This window comes from Marmota flaviventris, chromosome 17, assembly GCF_047511675.1.
Source record: "Marmota flaviventris isolate mMarFla1 chromosome 17, mMarFla1.hap1, whole genome shotgun sequence".
NCBI classification, from domain to species: domain Eukaryota; kingdom Metazoa; phylum Chordata; class Mammalia; order Rodentia; family Sciuridae; genus Marmota; species Marmota flaviventris.
The window spans coordinates 71,933,260-71,950,166 of record NC_092514.1 but is presented as its reverse complement, the minus strand read 5'-3'; the positions used below and the strand labels follow the sequence as shown (position 1 = coordinate 71,950,166).

General features: G+C 58.5%; 1 protein-coding gene across 4 annotated transcripts in view; it reads right to left on the bottom strand.

Annotated features, from left to right (window-relative positions):
* Positions 1–800: 800 nt before the first annotated feature.
* The window catches only part of Tmem104 (transmembrane protein 104), a 52,575-nt gene continuing 36,468 nt past the window's right edge, over positions 801–16,907 (bottom strand). For all 4 annotated transcript variants that reach the window (XM_071602906.1, XM_027955695.2, XM_027955696.2 and 1 more), the window contains exon 10: positions 801–4,575. In XM_071602906.1, the coding sequence (XP_071459007.1) occupies positions 3,815–4,575 (761 nt within the window). In that variant the 3' untranslated portion in view covers positions 801–3,814. The remainder of the gene's footprint in view (positions 4,576–16,907) is intronic.

Below are 16,907 nucleotides of genomic sequence, written 5' to 3'. Positions count from 1 at the left end.
TGTGGCAGTGGGGCCAGGGACAGGGCGAGGCCGGGCTGCTCTGCTCATTGCCCAAGATCATTAATAATCAAGGACTGGAAAGATAATTAAGAGCCAACTGTGGAGCCGAGCCTGCTGTTGGCTGGGAGGAGGGGCCGCTCCTGCTCGCCGGGCCAGCACTGGCTGCCATCTAGGAACATGAGTGGGGGACACAGTCCCTGGGAAGGGGATGTGGTTCAGGGCTGGTGTCCTTCCTCTCCAAGTGGAGGCAGAAAGGCTGGGGGTGGGAAAGGGAGGAAGCAAGGCCTTGGATGGGAAAGCATCCTAAACCAGGGCCCCATGAGCCACACACCAAAGCTGCTTTTCTGTTTGGTGGGACCCAGGAAGAGAGAGGCCCAGCCACAGTCACAGGGAATTCTGTCTGACCTGCTTTCCTCCTGCAGTTGTCCTGGCTGTATTTCCCTTGTCTTTAGCCCAGTGCTCACATCTACCCCCAGGGTGGGGGACAAAGTTCACAAAAGGGTGGGCATGATATCCCAGACCAGGCCCCTCCAGCCTTGCCAGCCTGGCTCTTGGAAAGGGGAGGTGTGCAGGTCTCCCAGAGGACTGGGGAACCAGAGCCAATCCTTTCCTCCCCTCAAGTCCTCCAGACCCTGAAGAATCGTTTCCTGACTGTGTACTGCAGGCAACGGCCATCACACGCCACCATCTCTTTAGAAGGCTATGAAACCAATTAGATACCTGAAGTCTTAAATTTGAGTCCCAGGTCTTGGGCTGTGAGTGCAGTTACGGCTGGTGAGTGACAAGGGAGGTAACTGGGCATCAGTAAACAGCAGCTTTATTGAGCACTTCTGTGGCAGGTTCTGGGCTCAGTCCTTAATTTTCCACGACCCATCAGTCATATAGGTAGTTACCCCACTTGGCAGAGGAGGCTCGAAGAAGTACTTAGCACTGTGACAGACACATGGCAGGCCCTCTATACAGGTCACTTCTCCCTTTCTCCAGTATGAGGTTGACACTGCCAGCCCCAGCCCCCAGGGAAGAGGGGTGGCAGGGTTCTCCTGTAGCTCTGGATCTTGGTCTAAGGGCCAGATTTTCAGTGGCCCTTGGCATGAGTCAGCCTTGCTAGGGCCTCTGACCCCTGAGCGGGCTGAAATCTCAGCTTTCTACTCCCCGGGGCCTGGCACAGCTGCCACTTCCCCTCTGCTGGCTGCCTGGTTGCTCCTCACCACTCTGGTGTCAGCCTGTTGCCAGGGCTGCTCCTGGCCCCATGTGGTGAGCACAGATGTGTGGCCTGGGGCCTGGACTGGGGCCCACTGCTACCTTCCACAACTCAGCAGTGCCTCAGCCTGTCACCTGCCATCTGCCCCATCTACAAGCCCACAGCCGCCTCTCTGGCCTCAGGTGAGGAACAGCCAGAGGGCTGGCAGCAGGCGCCAGTGCTCAGGTGGGCCTGGCGCCTTGGCAGGGAACAAGCAAAGATTGTCTTCTCCCACCTTGACCTGACTTGCCCTTGGGGCTGCTCTGGGTGGATGAGACAGGTAGAGGCTGCTGTGTTTAAAACTGCCACAACGACACTTGTATCTTGTGCCAGGCTGACATCCAGCTGGCATCCCTGTTCTCCTCACCAATGACCCCTAGAGCCCCTCTGCAAACGGAAACTATGACCCAACTTGCTTCAAACATTGATATAAAAACTCACAATTGTGCTTGATGCACGTGGTGAGCAGCATCACTTCGGGATGTCTAGCTGCTAGGGTCTTTCATCCCTTGTCCTGAATCCACCCAGCCATAAGTGGAGAGAAAGGTGACCTCATCTGACTTCTCCCAAGGCAAGTGGCAGGTGGAGATGAAGGTGCAGAGCAACCAGTTAGTGGGGAGGGTCCCTGCGCGGCATCTGTGACTCCCAGTCACTTCAGGTCAATTCCCTCCAGGGCTGGGGCAGCTGGGGCTCAGAGGAGGAGGGGAATGCAGCCACCAGACTCCACTGCTGTGTGTGGCTCCAGATTGTCACATAAATCAACCTGGGCTTTATGATGCTAATAAATTTGCTTCCAAAATTTGGTTTGGAGCCCGGGGGCAGCAGGATGATTTAATTTGCTTTGTCCTTAAGCAAGAGGGAGTGTAATTGGAGAAGGTAAGTACAGATGTTTTAATTGAGTTCTCAGCAAACAGCAGGCAGCTTCAGGGAGGGCCTAGCACAGGGCATGGGCAGCTCTTCCTTATACGTGGCCTTACCACCCTGGCGCCAGCTGGCTTGGCCCGCCTCAGGGCAGGGTCTCCTGGGAAGATACCACCATAGCAGGTGGGGAGGAGCAGATGTTTTTCACATGGATGGAAGATGATGGCTTATGGGGGCAGGTGCAAGAACTGCCCACATGTGACAGTGGCGAGAAAGCAGAGTGAGGCCAATTTATGACTCAGGGGTTCTCAGGGGCAGGGGTGCCAGGGCCAGAAGCAGAGCGGTGCTGCCTGCAGACCCACATTCCCTGGGCCCCAGAGTGTACCGTCAAACGTCAGAGAGCGACACACACACAGAGGAGGAGGTGGTGAAGGTTCCTTCACAAGGGCTAAGCAAGGCACTGAGATCAAGAGGGCGGGGTAGGGGCCTGAGTTCCCCATTCCCCAGAGAGGCAGCTCCCTGGCAGGCTGCTCTGCGCTCTAGGACAATGGGACCAGGCCCAGGGCTGGGGACAAGCCAGGGTCAGGAAGGATCCCCAGGGCCTGAAGCAGAAGGCACATTGAAAATGCAGAGTTCAACAGAGTCATCTGTTTCCAAGGTGGCCTGCCCAGCAGGTGCAGGCGTGATTAGGTAGAGGTGGCTGGGAGCCTGGCCTCCTTCCACAAGAACGGGCAGGTATCTCTTCCTACCCCACGGAACTCAGGGGCAGGAGGAGCGCCACGCTGAACACCCGTGGCCAGACTCTGGAGGGAGCACCCTTGTGTGGACTGGAGCAAGGCAGCTGCTGCCTGCTGGCCTGGCCGTCCGCTGTGGGAACCACGAAGTCCTCTCCGCGCCTCATGCCCAGGGCGGTAAGCCCTTGGGGGTGGTGGTGGGCAGCACCCTCCAGCAGCCCCCTATACTGCAGGAGGCCCAGAGGGCTCCAGGGGGTAGTCAGGGGCCAAAGAGCCCCTACCAGGAAGCACAAGCGAAAGACTTTAAACCCAGCTTCTAGGCTGCCGAGGTGCCCTGGGAAGGGATGTGCCATTGGCGCAGTGCCCCAGAGATGGTGGCCACAGCAAGGGCCCTCACAGCTCTGGCTCGGGGACCCTGGTGCCAGTTAGCACTTCCCATTCTTGTCACTAGGAGCGGCACTTAGCGACTCTCAGGCCTGGCAGAGAGTTGGGTGCTGCCTGCCATAGGCAGGCCAGGTTAGAGGACCAGGGCCTGGGACTTGTCTCTGAAGGGACAGCAGCTGCTGGTAGACAGGCAAGGACGCAGGAAGGGGCTGGGGAGGGTGGAGGAGGGGACACGGAGTCTGGTATAAATAGCAGCAGTGCCAGCACTGCATGTGCTACTACATGGAGGGAGGAGCCTGCCTCCAACAGCTGGAGGGGGCAGCAGTGTGACTGGGACCATCCTGAAACCTGAGAGCAGCTGCGTGCTGCCCTAGGCAGGAGGGCACGGCAGGGAGCTGCTCCAGGGGACCAGGCCAGCACAGACTAGATAGGGCCCTGGGTCGGGAGGAGACCCCCAGTTGGAGATGCAGAGGTCCCCTCTGAGCGCCCCTGTCTTCCTGCCCATGAAGCCCTGGGTGGCAACAAAAATCTTGCTCTGCAGCGGCAAGGCCGTGGTGGGGTCCCTGGCCGTCTTGTCACCAGGCACACCCTGCCATCAGAGCTTGGTCTCACTGAGAACAATGTTGGCTGTGACGAAGAAGAAGCAGGAGAAGGCCCAGAGCAACACGAAGCCCACCCAGAAGGTGTGGTGGAACGGGGACCTGTGCTTGTTGACGGTCCCGTAGCCGAAAGTCACCTGGGTGTCCTTGCGGCAGTGGTACACCAGGAAGGCAGGGATGACGAACTGGATGCCAGTGCCTGCATAGGCCCCCGTGATGCCCACCAGGGACTCCAGGTCATGTGTGCAGAAGGCCACCAGCACGGGTGGCACCAGGGTGATGGTGGGGAAGACCACGCGGTCTACCACCCAGGGGTACGTGCCGCCCTCGCGGTGGAAGAGCGTCTTCCAGTTGTTGCGCAGAGTCACGGCGATGATGGGGAAGTTGGTGCTGATGGTGAAGACGGGGAAGAGGCCCAGGAAGAGGCGCACGGCCGCCAGACCCACGACGTCGCAGCGCGCAAAGTTGAGGGTGTACATGTCCATGAGGCTGTCGCCACGGAAGCAGAAGATGGCGGTGAAGGAGAGGAGGCCATAGAAGGCCAGGATCAGCACGTAGTCCAGGAACACCAGTCGTGTGAGGTAGCGCTTGGAGGAGACGGGGGTGACGAGGGACGGCAGGGAGTGCTGGCACATGAAGGAGTAGACGCACACCCCCAACAGGTTCCGGAGCCCTGAGGGGTCGGCCAGGGGCGGGTGCCCCTCTCCGTGGCCCTTTCCGATGCGGACCAAGGCCAGCACAATCATGATGGCGAAAGCTGGAAGACAAGATGGGAGTGAGCCACGGCACGGGACAGTCCCCTACCTGGGACTCTGTAGCCTGGGGACCTGTGGGGGGGCTAGAAAGAACCCACAAGAAAGAACCTTTAAATTCAGATTCATGCGACCCAAAGCCACATTGTGGAGCAGGTCAACATGGCTACTAGAGCTTATGAATGCCCCACCTGCCCCTCTCTACACCCTGTCCCCTCTGCCCAGTGTGGGGGTGTCTGGTTATGATTCAGAGCAGTGCTATGCTAGGGTATCAGCAGGGTGGCCCTGTCCCCTTCCTGGCAGGTAGCAGGCTGGCAGCACACCTGTTCCTTTGCCCTCTCTGGTTTAAAGGGTGCGCCTAGGGAGCCGACGGCAAGTGCAGGGCAGAAGGGACAGAGCATTTGGAAGGAAGCGTCCTCCCAGGCTTGGGGCAAAAAGGCAGGAATGCCGGGTGCAGACGTGGAGCCAGCACCTACGGCAGGCGGGAAGTGGCCAGCTGTCACACTAGGGAAGAAATGGCACCAGGGGGCAACTCTGGGACTACTGAGTCCTGAGCTGCTGGCACCGAGGCTGGCGGCAAATGACTTGTGGTTCTGTCCTCCTGGCCTGGTGGCCCAGCTAGTGGACAGAAGATTTGCCGCAGAAGTAGGAAGACCTGTGACCCTGCCTGACTAGAGCAATCAGGCCTCTATCACTGCCCAAGACCGGGCTGCCTCATACAGAGGCACTGCAGACCAGCTCACCAGCCTGTCCTCTGCCACCTGAATGCCTTGGAGGTGGCACAGCAGAGCCACCTGCACACAGCAGAGTTCAGGAAGAACTGAGCCATCAACAGAGAGCGTTCCTGGCACTCTGAAAAGATGAGACTTCTAGATCTTTCTGCAACCCTCTGGCTTCTGTACCTGCTCTATGGATCATTTAGAACTGGCCCTGTTAGCTACTTAACAACACGGAGACGACCAGTGTCCCCGTCTCCAGTCTGAAGTTTATAACCCCTGCTGTCCCTGTTCAGAGCAGACCTGACAGCCCCTCTAGCCTCGCCCAGGTCCCTCAGATAACCATGGGGACATGGGTGAATGTGAAGCGAGACTGAGAGAGAAGAGGCCAGTGTGGCGCTTGGCCACTCCTGACAGCCAGTCCCATCAGAGGCGCAGGCTCCTCCCGGGGACAGGCTGTTCTGCTGGGACCCAGAGGAGGCCAGGCCAGTGTCTTCCCACACAATGCACTGGGGAGTGGGGTGGGGTCATCTATTACTTTAATCAGAACTGCCTGACACTGTTGGGGCCAGGAGGGGTGGCAGAGGGAAGGGGAGTGCAGGAATAGGCCTGAGAAGATTGCCAATAAAGAAGATGATTTGTTTCCGCCTCTCACAGCCCGATCCTTCCCACCACGCCTGCCGCTCCAGGGTGTCACAAATCTTCCCGGCCCTGGCCAGTCAAGGGGAAGCAGTGACCTAGTTCTTCCCTCAAGTCTTGGCCCAGGCAGTCTGGCTCATCCCAGAAACTCCTGGGGTGGGCGCAGGAGGGGTGTGAATGGCAGAGGTCTGCGAGGAAGACCTGCTCCCAGGTACGCTGGGGCAGGAATGGGGGGCCTTCAGAAAGCCAGCAGGGCCAGCCCTGTGCCTCAGGAAGGTCACCAGCTGCAGAGCAGGGTGGGGTACAGCTGGGGCCAAGGCTGCGTGGTGGCGGGGCTGGTGGTTCAGGAGGCTGCAGCTGACAGCTGTGCCGCTGTGGGCAGGGTGTTGAGCAGGGCCAAGGGGCGGCGAGATCTCAATCCTGCCCTGTCACTGCCATTCAGTGTGCCACCTGTGACGGGGACCTGCTCCAGGCCCTGGCCCTGACTGACATGAATTTGGAAAGAAGTCAAAAGAAATCCCGTCTGTTCCTTGACCTGGGCCTTGGCCCCCAGGTCCTGGCAGAGGGCAGGAAGGCAGAGATGTAGCTGCCCAGTGTGAGCCCCATTAGTGCTCTCTGGCCGGGATGCCAGCTGGGGCTTCTCTGCGCACCTTCTTGCCCAGCACCAGGTCTCCACGAAGCTGTAGGAAACGCAGGCGGAAAGTGGCTTGCTTATTCGGGATGCTGACTAGAGAGCCCAGCGGGGGGCTTTCTCTCTCTTGAACAAACCAAGTTATTGAGGTTTCCAAAACGGCAGGACTGGCCTGAGCTCGCTCGCACCTGTGCACCCCGCCACCCCCGCTGAGGCGCGCCCGCCAACAGCGGTCCCCAGAGCAGACATCTGGGAAGGGGGGGTTGTACCTTTAGGTCAGTGATGATGGAGGACTTTTAATTTTTTAGTTGTAGATGGACAAAACCTTTACTTCGTTTTCTTATTTTTATGTGGTGCTGGGCACCGAACTCAGGGCCACATGTGGGAGGCAAGCGCTCTACCGCTGAGCCACAGGCCCCGGCCCTTGACGTAGGACTTCTCTAGAACTTCTAGGACATCTCCGAAGCTGTGGCTCTAGGTGGCAAGAAGACATGTCTCGCGGTCTTCCGATAAGGCGCCTGCCTAGACCAGCCACCCGCCTGGTTCTCCTGATCTTCTTCATCCAAAGCCCAGATCTACCATCGAGGGCCTGCTGCTGTCTGCTGTCCAGGAGTGAGGAGCCGCCTGAGGTCTCGTGAGCTGGAGTGTTAGGAAGAGCCTGCTCATGGAGTGGCGGCTCCCTGACGAGCACCTGGGGGACAGTGGGCCATCCTCCTGTCCTCTTAGTCATGCCCAGCACAGTTCTTTCTGTCCAAAGTCCCCTTGCTCTGCCAGGCCGTGCGGAAGTGCTGCTGGTGCTGGGAGGGCAGACCCGGCGCCAGCTCCAGGAAGAGGCGGCTCCCTCTGCCCCGTGCTGGGCAGCACCTGGGCCCTGGAGCAGGGCAAGGAGGCCCACCTACCTATCGGCCCAGGGAGCCACAGGAAGGGCACACACTGCCGCACCAGGACAAGGACAGGTTTGGACCTGCCTTCCCGAGGAAGTGGCCATCGAGGCCTGAGGGTGAGCCCCCACCAACCCCAGGACAGGACAGGCAGGCCCCCGGCTCCCACCACCATGGGACACATGGCAGTGCTGGCTGTCTCCTGGGAGTGGGAGAGAAGGGACACTTTCTGGCCTGGCTTCCAGACAGGCAAGTGTACAAGAAACCTGTGTGACCCCAACACACAGAAGAGGGAAGGGAAGGAAGTGGAGGGCCGGGGGCTCAGAGACCAGGGGCACAGGCCCAACTGCTGCCCTGGGACCACACCCCTTAGTCCCCCACCCCTTGCAGCTGCTGGAGGAGCAGAGTTCAACAGCTCCCTCCCAGATAGATGGCCCGTCCCCGGAGACAGCCGCTCCCCAAACTCATTAGGTCTGCTCATAAATCAAAGTGAACGAGATTGACAGCCGTGAGCGACAGGCCGTCAGGATACAGTGGGGAGCACGGCTCTGAGTGCCCAGCATCCAGGGCTTGGCCATCCAAGACACACCAGCTTACACCCACCTCTGGGACTGTGTGGGGGCCATGGAACGATGTGGAGGTGAGAGAGCAGTGAAGGATACCTGGACGTGCAGGACTTCCCCAGCAAACGAGCAGGGGATTTTCCCTAGTGGGCTTGCTGTGCCCCAGGGTTAGGGCCAGTCCCACTGGTTGTCTGCCCTCTCACAGGCCAGCTACAGAGCATTCCACAGCAGAAGTCACACTCCAGGGAGGACTCTGAGGGAGAAGGCAGTGAGGACTGACACCATGTTGCATGAGGACTGTCGGGCAGTGATGAGGGGCCAGGAGACCCTGGCATCTGAGGAGCAGCAGCCCATGGAGAAACAGTTGTGTGGGTTGTGCAGCCCCAGGCTCAGGCAGGACGGCGCCTCCCTCCCTCACCATCAAAGACACACTCAGTGTCCACCGAGTGTCAGCACTATTCTGGTCACCTGAGGGTAGCACAGGACACTGACAGGTGGACGATACAGAAGACCATTACAACAAAAGAGGGAACTGGCCCTGGCCACAGGGGCTGGGGCACGAGGATGACACCCTATGTTGGGAAGTGTCCACCGTGGGAAGCCACCTGGTGGGCCTAACAGAGGAGAGCCAGGCCATCAGAAGGGACTGCAAGGACCTTCCAGGGCGTGGCTGCCACAGTCCACTCTGGCTCTCGGTTAGGAGAGGAGGAGCTCTTTGCAGGACAGTGACAGGGACTCAGCTTCCCAGGCTCCCAGCCCGACTCTGCCTGGAGGGGTGTACACGCGGACTTCTCACGGCCCCTCTGCGTCCTACAAGCAGGCTTGCCTATTGATTCACCTTGAGGCGCAGCTGTCCCCCCAGCTCCCTGGGAGGGAGGAAGACAGCGCAGCAGGCCAGTCATGATCTCGGGAACTGAGTCAAAAACAGGCACAGATCCTGAGCCCGAGAGCCAGCGAGCAGCCAGCGTGGACAGGGCATCTCCTTTCCCTTCCTGGGGAGGTGAGGGTGAAGGCCACATTTACACAAGCCTGACCTGCCCTGCCTGTAGGCCTGGGCGGCCTCTGACCCCCCAGCAGAAGTGCATCAGTTACGGGCATGGGGAGGAGCCGAGGAGAGGCTGGTGGGTCACGCTGACATCAGCTTGCACCACGGCAGGCTGGAGACCTGCCTGTGTGGTCAGTTTCCTATCAACATCCATTCTCACAGCGTTCAACACGCTGTCAGTCAAAGCTGTCCAGAGAGAGGTGCTGCAGTTGTGCTGGTAATCCCAGTGGCTCGGGAGGCTGAGGCAGGAGGATTGCAAATCTGGCAACTTAGCAAGTCCCTGTCTCAAAATAATAAAAAGGGCTGGGGGTGTAGAGCACCTCTGGGTTCAGTGTAACCCTCACGCCCAAAAGAAAGAAGTTTCTGTGGAAGATGCCTGGCCCGTGGGGTGTTCTCAGAGCCTCTCCCCTTGGCAGAGAGGACAGGACAGCCAACATCCTTCTGAACAGCTGCCAAGGGGCAAAGGGGATGCTGACTTGTAAGAGGCTGAGAATAAACAAACACCACGTCTCTCTGGAACCCCTCCTTTCTGAACAGTCCCCGACCTCCTGGACTCACCCTGGGGCTGGGGAAGGAGAACACAATCTTGCTGACCAGGTGAAGCACCAGTAAGTCGAGGCCTCATAGTGGACTTGCTGGGACCAAATGGGGGATGAGCAGGTGTCTGAAGTTGGGGGGCCCAGGGCATAGATGCTCACTTTTGGGGGATCCAACAAGCTCACTTGAGCTCAGGAGTTCCAGAACAGCCTAAGCAACAGTGAGACCCCGCTGCAAACCAACAAAACAGAAAACAAAACCCACTAGTGATTGTTTTATATTGATTACATGCCGACAGAGTTTTGGTGAAGTAAATACATTATCAAAATTGATTCTATATATGTATATTTTAAATTCACTTTTTGACACAGGGTCTCACTCAGTTGCCTTGATCCTCCTGCTTCAGCCTCTTGAGTTCCTGGGATTCCCGTGGCACCACGGAGCCTGGCTCTGATTATGTTTTTAAAGTGGTTACCGAAAAATTAAAAATTTCCCAAGTGGCCAATGATGCATTTCCGCTGGGCAGTGGGTCTTCTGTGCTGTGTGTGGCCGTGCAGCCGTATCTTTTGGGAATTTGTGACATCTGCCTTCAGCCCCCATTTTCAGCCCAAGTTTCCCAGCTCTAAGTCTGTCACCCGCCTTGATTCTCATGGGGACACTGAAGATCTGGGGTGGGGTTATGACACTGCACTGATCCTTCTTGAAAGGCCAAAGGACAAGTAAGCTCTGAGTCCCTTCAAGTGTCAGTGGGTGGCTTGCCCTGTGGAAGGGAGGTGCTGGCTGGGCCTGGATGTGAGCTGGAACAGAACCTCTCGGGAACCTGGGGCTCTGCCTAACCACCCTGACCCCAGCCACCTGGCTCCCCTCCTCCAGCGGCCCGAAAGGGATAAGGAACACACCTGTGGTGGGCCCGAGGGACCTATGTCCACATGCTGTAGCCCTCTGCCTTTATCCCCAGGGTGCACAACTTTGCATAAATACTTGGAGTCATGACCCTAAGGGCCAGGGGTGAACCCAACCAACTTCCTCCCAGTGTCCGTGGCCATAAGCCCCCTAAAGCCGGTGACAGCTGGGCCTTTTCTGGGCAGGGATATTTTCTGGACAGCAGCCCCCTCAACCCTCCGATCTCTGATTCCAACCCCAGATGCTTCTGAGGCTGGGGTGGAGCGCCCCAGACACTGGGCTATTCTCCAAGTCCCATTCGGGCTCCCACTCCAACTCTGACCATGCAAGGAGGAGGCCATCCATCAAGGTGTCTGTCAGAGGGATAGCCCTTTCTTCTCCAAGCAGAGAATCAACATGCCAGGGATAATGATAACAAAGGGCCAGTGTGTGCCCGTCACCAGCTCTGGCCCTGGTGCCCCAGGTAGAGGCTGGGTCTGGGGAGACTTGACACCGGTTTTGTCCTTCATGGCCACAAAACCCTCGCTGAGACCCACTCAGGAGCCCTAAAGGGAAGCAGGTGGCTGTGCATTTGCTCTCCAGATAATCATACTAACCAACTTCAAAAAGAGAGCCACATTAGAGGGGACAGGAAGAGACAGGGGCCGGCAGGGGGAGGTGTGAGTGATGCCCCAGGAGGCTGCACATCTTGGAAGGGCCAGAGGGAAGGAGGCTGTTTTCTCCAAACAAATGCGTTTTCAGGTTATGCTGGGTTCAGCTCTTGCTTGTGCCACTGACCGCATCCTGAGGTGGTCTGTTTCCTTGCCTTTAAAAGCGGAGATGACGTGGGGTGGGGTGCCAAGGAGAGGAGGGGAGCCGGCATGGGCAGAGTGAGGCCCGCAGCAACCGCTCCAATGTGGGGTCCCTCCTACGACGGCAGAGCCTTACTTCCTGGCCCAGTCCCAGCAGGTAGGGACATCCTGTCAGTGCCGAGTCCTCGCCCACTTCTCCTTGTCCAAGGAGAGGACTGGGATTATACTGATGACCCCACCTGCAGGGTCAGGTCGAGCTACTGTCAGAATAGTCCCCAGGAACATATGTCACTGGCACCAGGGTCAGCTAATCCTTTGGGGTCTGGGGGTCAGGGATGGGGTGGTGGCCAGCAGGGCCCCAGACAGGCTGTGCAGATTTGCTGTATGAACCCCGGTGATCCTGGTTCCTTCTCGTCCTACCCAGCACTCCTGAGGCCACACAAAGCCAAGCATCCCTCACTATCATCTGGATGGGTGCTCTCGCTGGTGCCCAAGTGGGTGCATCCTTTGGGCCATTGCCATTCTCCCTAGGCACAGGCCATGGCGCTCCTGTATGAGCCCTGAGAGGACAGGCCATTCTTGGTCCCCTTGGAAGTTCTCTCTGGCCCCACACAGATGTGAGTCTGGCCCCTATGTCAGATTGCTCCCTTGGGCCTGTGTGACATTCTCTGGGGGCCTTGCCTGTAACGACTCACCCCAAGCTCAGTTTGGTTTCTGCTCAAAGGACGCGATTTAAAGCTACCCTGACTCCTGCCTATGCCAGGCCAGCTCCTGTGCTCTCTCCTCATTCCGGGGGCAGGAGAGAGAGCCCTGACATAGTCGGCTACGGGACTAGGTGGATAGTGCTTGCTGTCCTCCCAGAGGGACTGGGAGCAGTCCTTCTCTCTCCTGTGGCAGGAGGGGTGGCAGTGAGGCAGGGGGGCAGTGAGTCTCTGGAGCAACCAAGTAAGTCTGCAGCCGGAAACAAAGAGTCCTGGCTGTATTGTCCCCAGCCCTCCCCACCGTGGGGCACACAGGGAGTACCCAGTGACAGAGTCCCCACTTTCCATTCCTAAGCGGCCTGCGAAGCCCAGTGTGGAACCGCGGGGAAGGCAGAGCAGGGCCGGCTGGCTCACCTCCTTCCTGGACATGGCTAACAACGTCTCAGGCACCGTCATCCTCCCCTGAAGGCCACTCGGCCCTTCCCTCCTGAGCAGCCAGCAAGATGCAGAGAAAGCAGGAAGGAGAGAGAGGGGAGCAAGGAAGAGGAGGAGGCCACATCGGGACAAGGACGCTGGGCTCCCCTAGCCTGACACAGTCCCAGAGCACCGGGCTGCGGTGGCTCCCACTCGCGCTGCAGGTGCAGACGGCTGCCAGATTGCAGCAGGGCAGAAACAGCTGTGGGTGAGGTGCCCCTGCCCCCACAGAGGCCACACCTGCACCACTGCCAGGTCAGCCACAGGAATCCTCGTCCAGTGGCTGGACTCACAGATACCTGGGCCACATGCAGATCAAAGCTGCTGACAATGAGAGCTGCTCAGACCAGATGTAGCCGGAAGCAGAGGCCTTCACGGGCACCTCCCGACTAAGGGTGGAGGACATGGCTGGCTGCTCCCCAGCAAAGGCTAATGACATGTCCACTCTGCCCTGACAGCCAGAGGACAGAAACCGTGGGTGCCTCTCCTATAAAGGGACGGTCTCCTATAAATGGACCTCTGGGTTTGCAGAGAATTTCTAGAAAACTAACAATAAAATTAAGACCAAATGAAACACATATAAAAGGTTTTTCTGGAATGAGGGAAGGCTGGACCTGAACAGCTCCAGAGAGCCCCAAAGAGGGGCCCAAAGTGGGTGGGCAGGCAGGGCTGCAGATGACAGGGTAGGCGGGCACGGACACAGGAGGGCTGGCGGGAGGGAAGGAGACAGGGGACAGAAATGTGCCACCTTGATTTTGGAAGGCAGGGTCTTTCCCAGACCCTTGAGAAGGACCAGTTGAATGGCCGTAAAAGAACTCAAATGCCAGTTGGCAGCTGTGGGCAGCAGATGGCCCTGGCTCACGAGACCCCTGGCTGCCGATGCCGACAGATAACAGCAGTCCCACGGGAAGATGCCTCCCACCCCTCAGGGTCCAGGTGTGAACAAGGGGACAGGTAAAAACCAGAAAACCCCTGTTGCAGGGTGGTGGTCTCCTCCTGGGGGTCTCCTGCCTTGCCTGCCACCACCACAGAGTCCCACCTCTCCCTCTGGCTTGGAAAACAAATCTGGGGCACTTGCTGGGGGTGGTGGGGGGCAGGCCGACTCCAGCTCCTCCGCGGCTGCCTGGCGAGGACGGCGTCTGACCCACTTTGAGGGGAACACAAAGCAGAAGACTGTGAGCATCTGCTCTGAATCCACAAGCAGAGGGGAGGGAGGCCCGGGTCCTCGACAGCCCAGGCCTGAGCAGGGCGGCGGCATTCCAGGGCAAGAGCCTTTATTAGAAAGAATCTGACTTTTAATAACGCCAAGTGGGACGCCCTGAGCTGAGCCAGCTGCTTGTGTCCCCCTGTGGGAGGCGTCTGCCTGGGGAAGCAGGCAGGGGACTGAAATAATCATGCCACAGTGGCCCCTTCCAGCCCCAGAACTCCCTGCTGGGCAGCACTGGGCATGCAGGGCGGGGCCACCACAGGTGTGAGTCGAGCTGCTGGAGGCTCCGGCCCTAAGGTCATGGTCCCTGGGCCTGTGGGGACAAAGCATGGTGCTGTGGCTCCCTCTCCAGGGTCCCTGTCCACCTGCTGCTGACGGTGAGCTGGATGCTGGAGAGAAACCCTCGCCCAGCAGGGGAAGGGCCTGCTTCTCCCTGCCCTCAGGCTGCGCTTCCCTGAGGGTGCTGGCGTGGAGGTTTGGGGTGCAGGGAAGGCCTCCTCTCCACTGCACAGGGGACCACAGCTGGGGTGCAGGGAGGAGAAGCCTTACACTGTGGACACCCAGCTCGGTCACTAAGCACTACAGCTCTCTCTGGACCAGGCTGAGGTCTCGTCCCTGTACCCATGACTGGCCCCTGAGGGGATTAACTCTGAGGCTACTCTCAGGTGTGAAAGCTGGCTGAGATGACAAGGGTGTCGCTAGTCACTGTGGCTTGCATCTGTGTGTTGACCAGGTGCCAGCCACGGGGCTAATGAGTACCTGCTACACAATCCCACTTGTCTTCACAGCTGCTGATTGGGAGAGTCCTCACCCCCACGGCCCCGACGTGGAGCCTGGCGGAGGGCGCTTGGTCTGCTGTGCGTGGTGGGAGAGACACTGTCTGACCCACGCCAAGGGAAGCAGGTGAGGCCTGCAGTGTGACAACTGTAGGTGCAGCACTCACAGCAAACCAGCCCCCGGAGCTGGGCCCCGCGCTCAGGAACCTCGGCCGACCTGAAGTGGCTGCCTGTGGGGTGCAGACTGCAGGACCAAGGGGGCTGGTCACCTAAGGCCTGAACAAGTCTCACTTCTGGGACTGCACAGAGAAACCCTCCTTGCACATGAGAACTGAGAGGTCTTTGCAGTCCAGGGATCCCACAGTGACCAATCTGGTGTCCCCAGAACTTAATTTTGGCACATTAAGAATGAACGGACCTTGGCACTTGTCATCCATATTCTTTCACTTCCCCTAGACAAGCAGCTGTTTCAAAAGGCCATTTAACTCTTTAAGTCCTACTTTGGCAGAGCGAGAGGACTTCTGGGAAGGGCAGGGCAAAGGCCTCGGAGGAACTGGCCGGCGGCTCCTCGGCAGAGCTCTAGGGCCTGTGATCTCCCCTGGCCTCATTTCAACAGATGGCAGAACAAATTCCTAATTAAGCATGAGAAAGCTTCCGGCTCAGCACATTCACTCATGGCTTTCTGGTCCCTCTGGTACCCATTCTCCCCTTGGTCTCCTGGAAGCCAAGCCAGCTTATTGCCACCCCAAGCTCCCCACGGCTCTTGGAAAGGCCTGTCCCTAATCTAGGGAGAGGGGAGAGGCGGGGAGTGCGCAGCGGGGGTGGGGGTGAGCATGGGGGGGGTCGTGTCCGGGGATGGGCCATGCAGCTGCTTTTCAGAGGCAAACAGAAAGGGAGCTCCTCGGCAGACAGCTTGGCAGAGACTTGAGAAGACAAGTGGGGCTTCAGAGACCACTGCCTGCAGGGTCTTCTAGAAAGACTGCCAGGGTGAGCTTAGCCCAGAGGACAGACACCCTCCGCAGGGTCCAGCCCCTGTTCCTAGCAGACCTGTGAAGGTCTAGCAGGCAGACCGAGGGGCTTCCCCCTGACAGGGCTGCCCACGTGGTGTTGCTTGGTGGCTGCAGGGGATTCCGTGGCCTCTGTTCCCTTGCTCCTCCCCTGCATACTGCAGGTGGGGTCAAGAGGAGAAAATCACCTGCTCCCAGGCCAAGAGGAAAAATGTCCAGGTGCACTGCCACCCCAGAGGGACAAAAGTCTGGCTCACCAGGGTTCAGTTTACTTCACTGGGCACCTGCCTCTTCCTGGACATGCTCTGTGTCAGTGACAGGTCTGCTTCTCAAGCCCAGGGGTCTGAGTCTCTCATGGAGAAAACTGGCTGCCTGCGCTGTCCCCCACAGCGGCTTGCCCACGAGACTCCTGACACTTGATTATCTCTCAGATCAAAGGGAGAAAAGAGGCAATTGGCTGCAAAGACAACGTGTCAAGACAGCTGTGTCACCACCAGAAGACAAGTGCCCGTGACCTTCACAAGCTGGTCCCTGCTCACACTCGGATGCTGGTCTCAGGGCTGCTGTCTGCCGCTGGCTCTGCAGCATGGCAGGGGCTGCCTCCAGGGCTTCAGGAGACCCAGGACTAGTGAGCGGGGCCTCTTCACAGAAGAGCCTTGGAGTGAGGGCCCAGGGTGACACTGCAGTCAGTGCCTGGTGCCTGGTGGACACCATGAGAGGACAGGGCAGCCCTCCACTGGGGTAACAGCAGTTGGTTTTCTCAAGCCCGAGCTGATTCCACTCCTGAGCTAGATCCTGGGGGAGGGGAGAATGGGAAGGGAGCAGGGGAGAATGGTGGGCCTGCAGGCAACAGGAGATTGGTGGCTCCTCGACACAATCTGGTATGAGTTGGGCCTCTTGTTTATTTACTTGGGTACTGGGGATAGAATCCCTTGGCACTGAGCCACACCCAAATCATTTTTACTTTGAGATAGGGTCTCACTAAGTTGCGGAGGCTGGCCTCAAACTTGCAATTCTCCGACCCCAGTCTCCCAGTGGCTGGGATTACAGGGGTGCGCCACCATGCCCACCACAAGCTCCTCTCTTTAGATGAATGTATTGCTACCCAGACGCAGAGAGGAATTTGTTGCACTCGATAGACGCAGGGGTGCTGCAGAAGCTGTTAGCTATCATCATCCGGGTGGCTGTCCCCTGTGGGCTGACAGGGGGATCCATCACACCAGGGGAAGCATGTGCATCCCCTGTACCTCTGCCCCTTGCTCGTGCCCAGGACAGGGAAAGAAACAAAACAAAGCTCAGCTTTTGGGCCAGCACCCAGGCTGAGGACAGTCAAGCACACTGGGCAGGAGTCACTTCAGGGCTGCAGAACTGGCTGCAGGAGTTAATGAGCTGGGACACAGAATAGGCCGGGGAGGCGAGGAGGGAGAGTCCTTCTCCAGATCCTGCTCACTGGGGAGGCAGAGCAA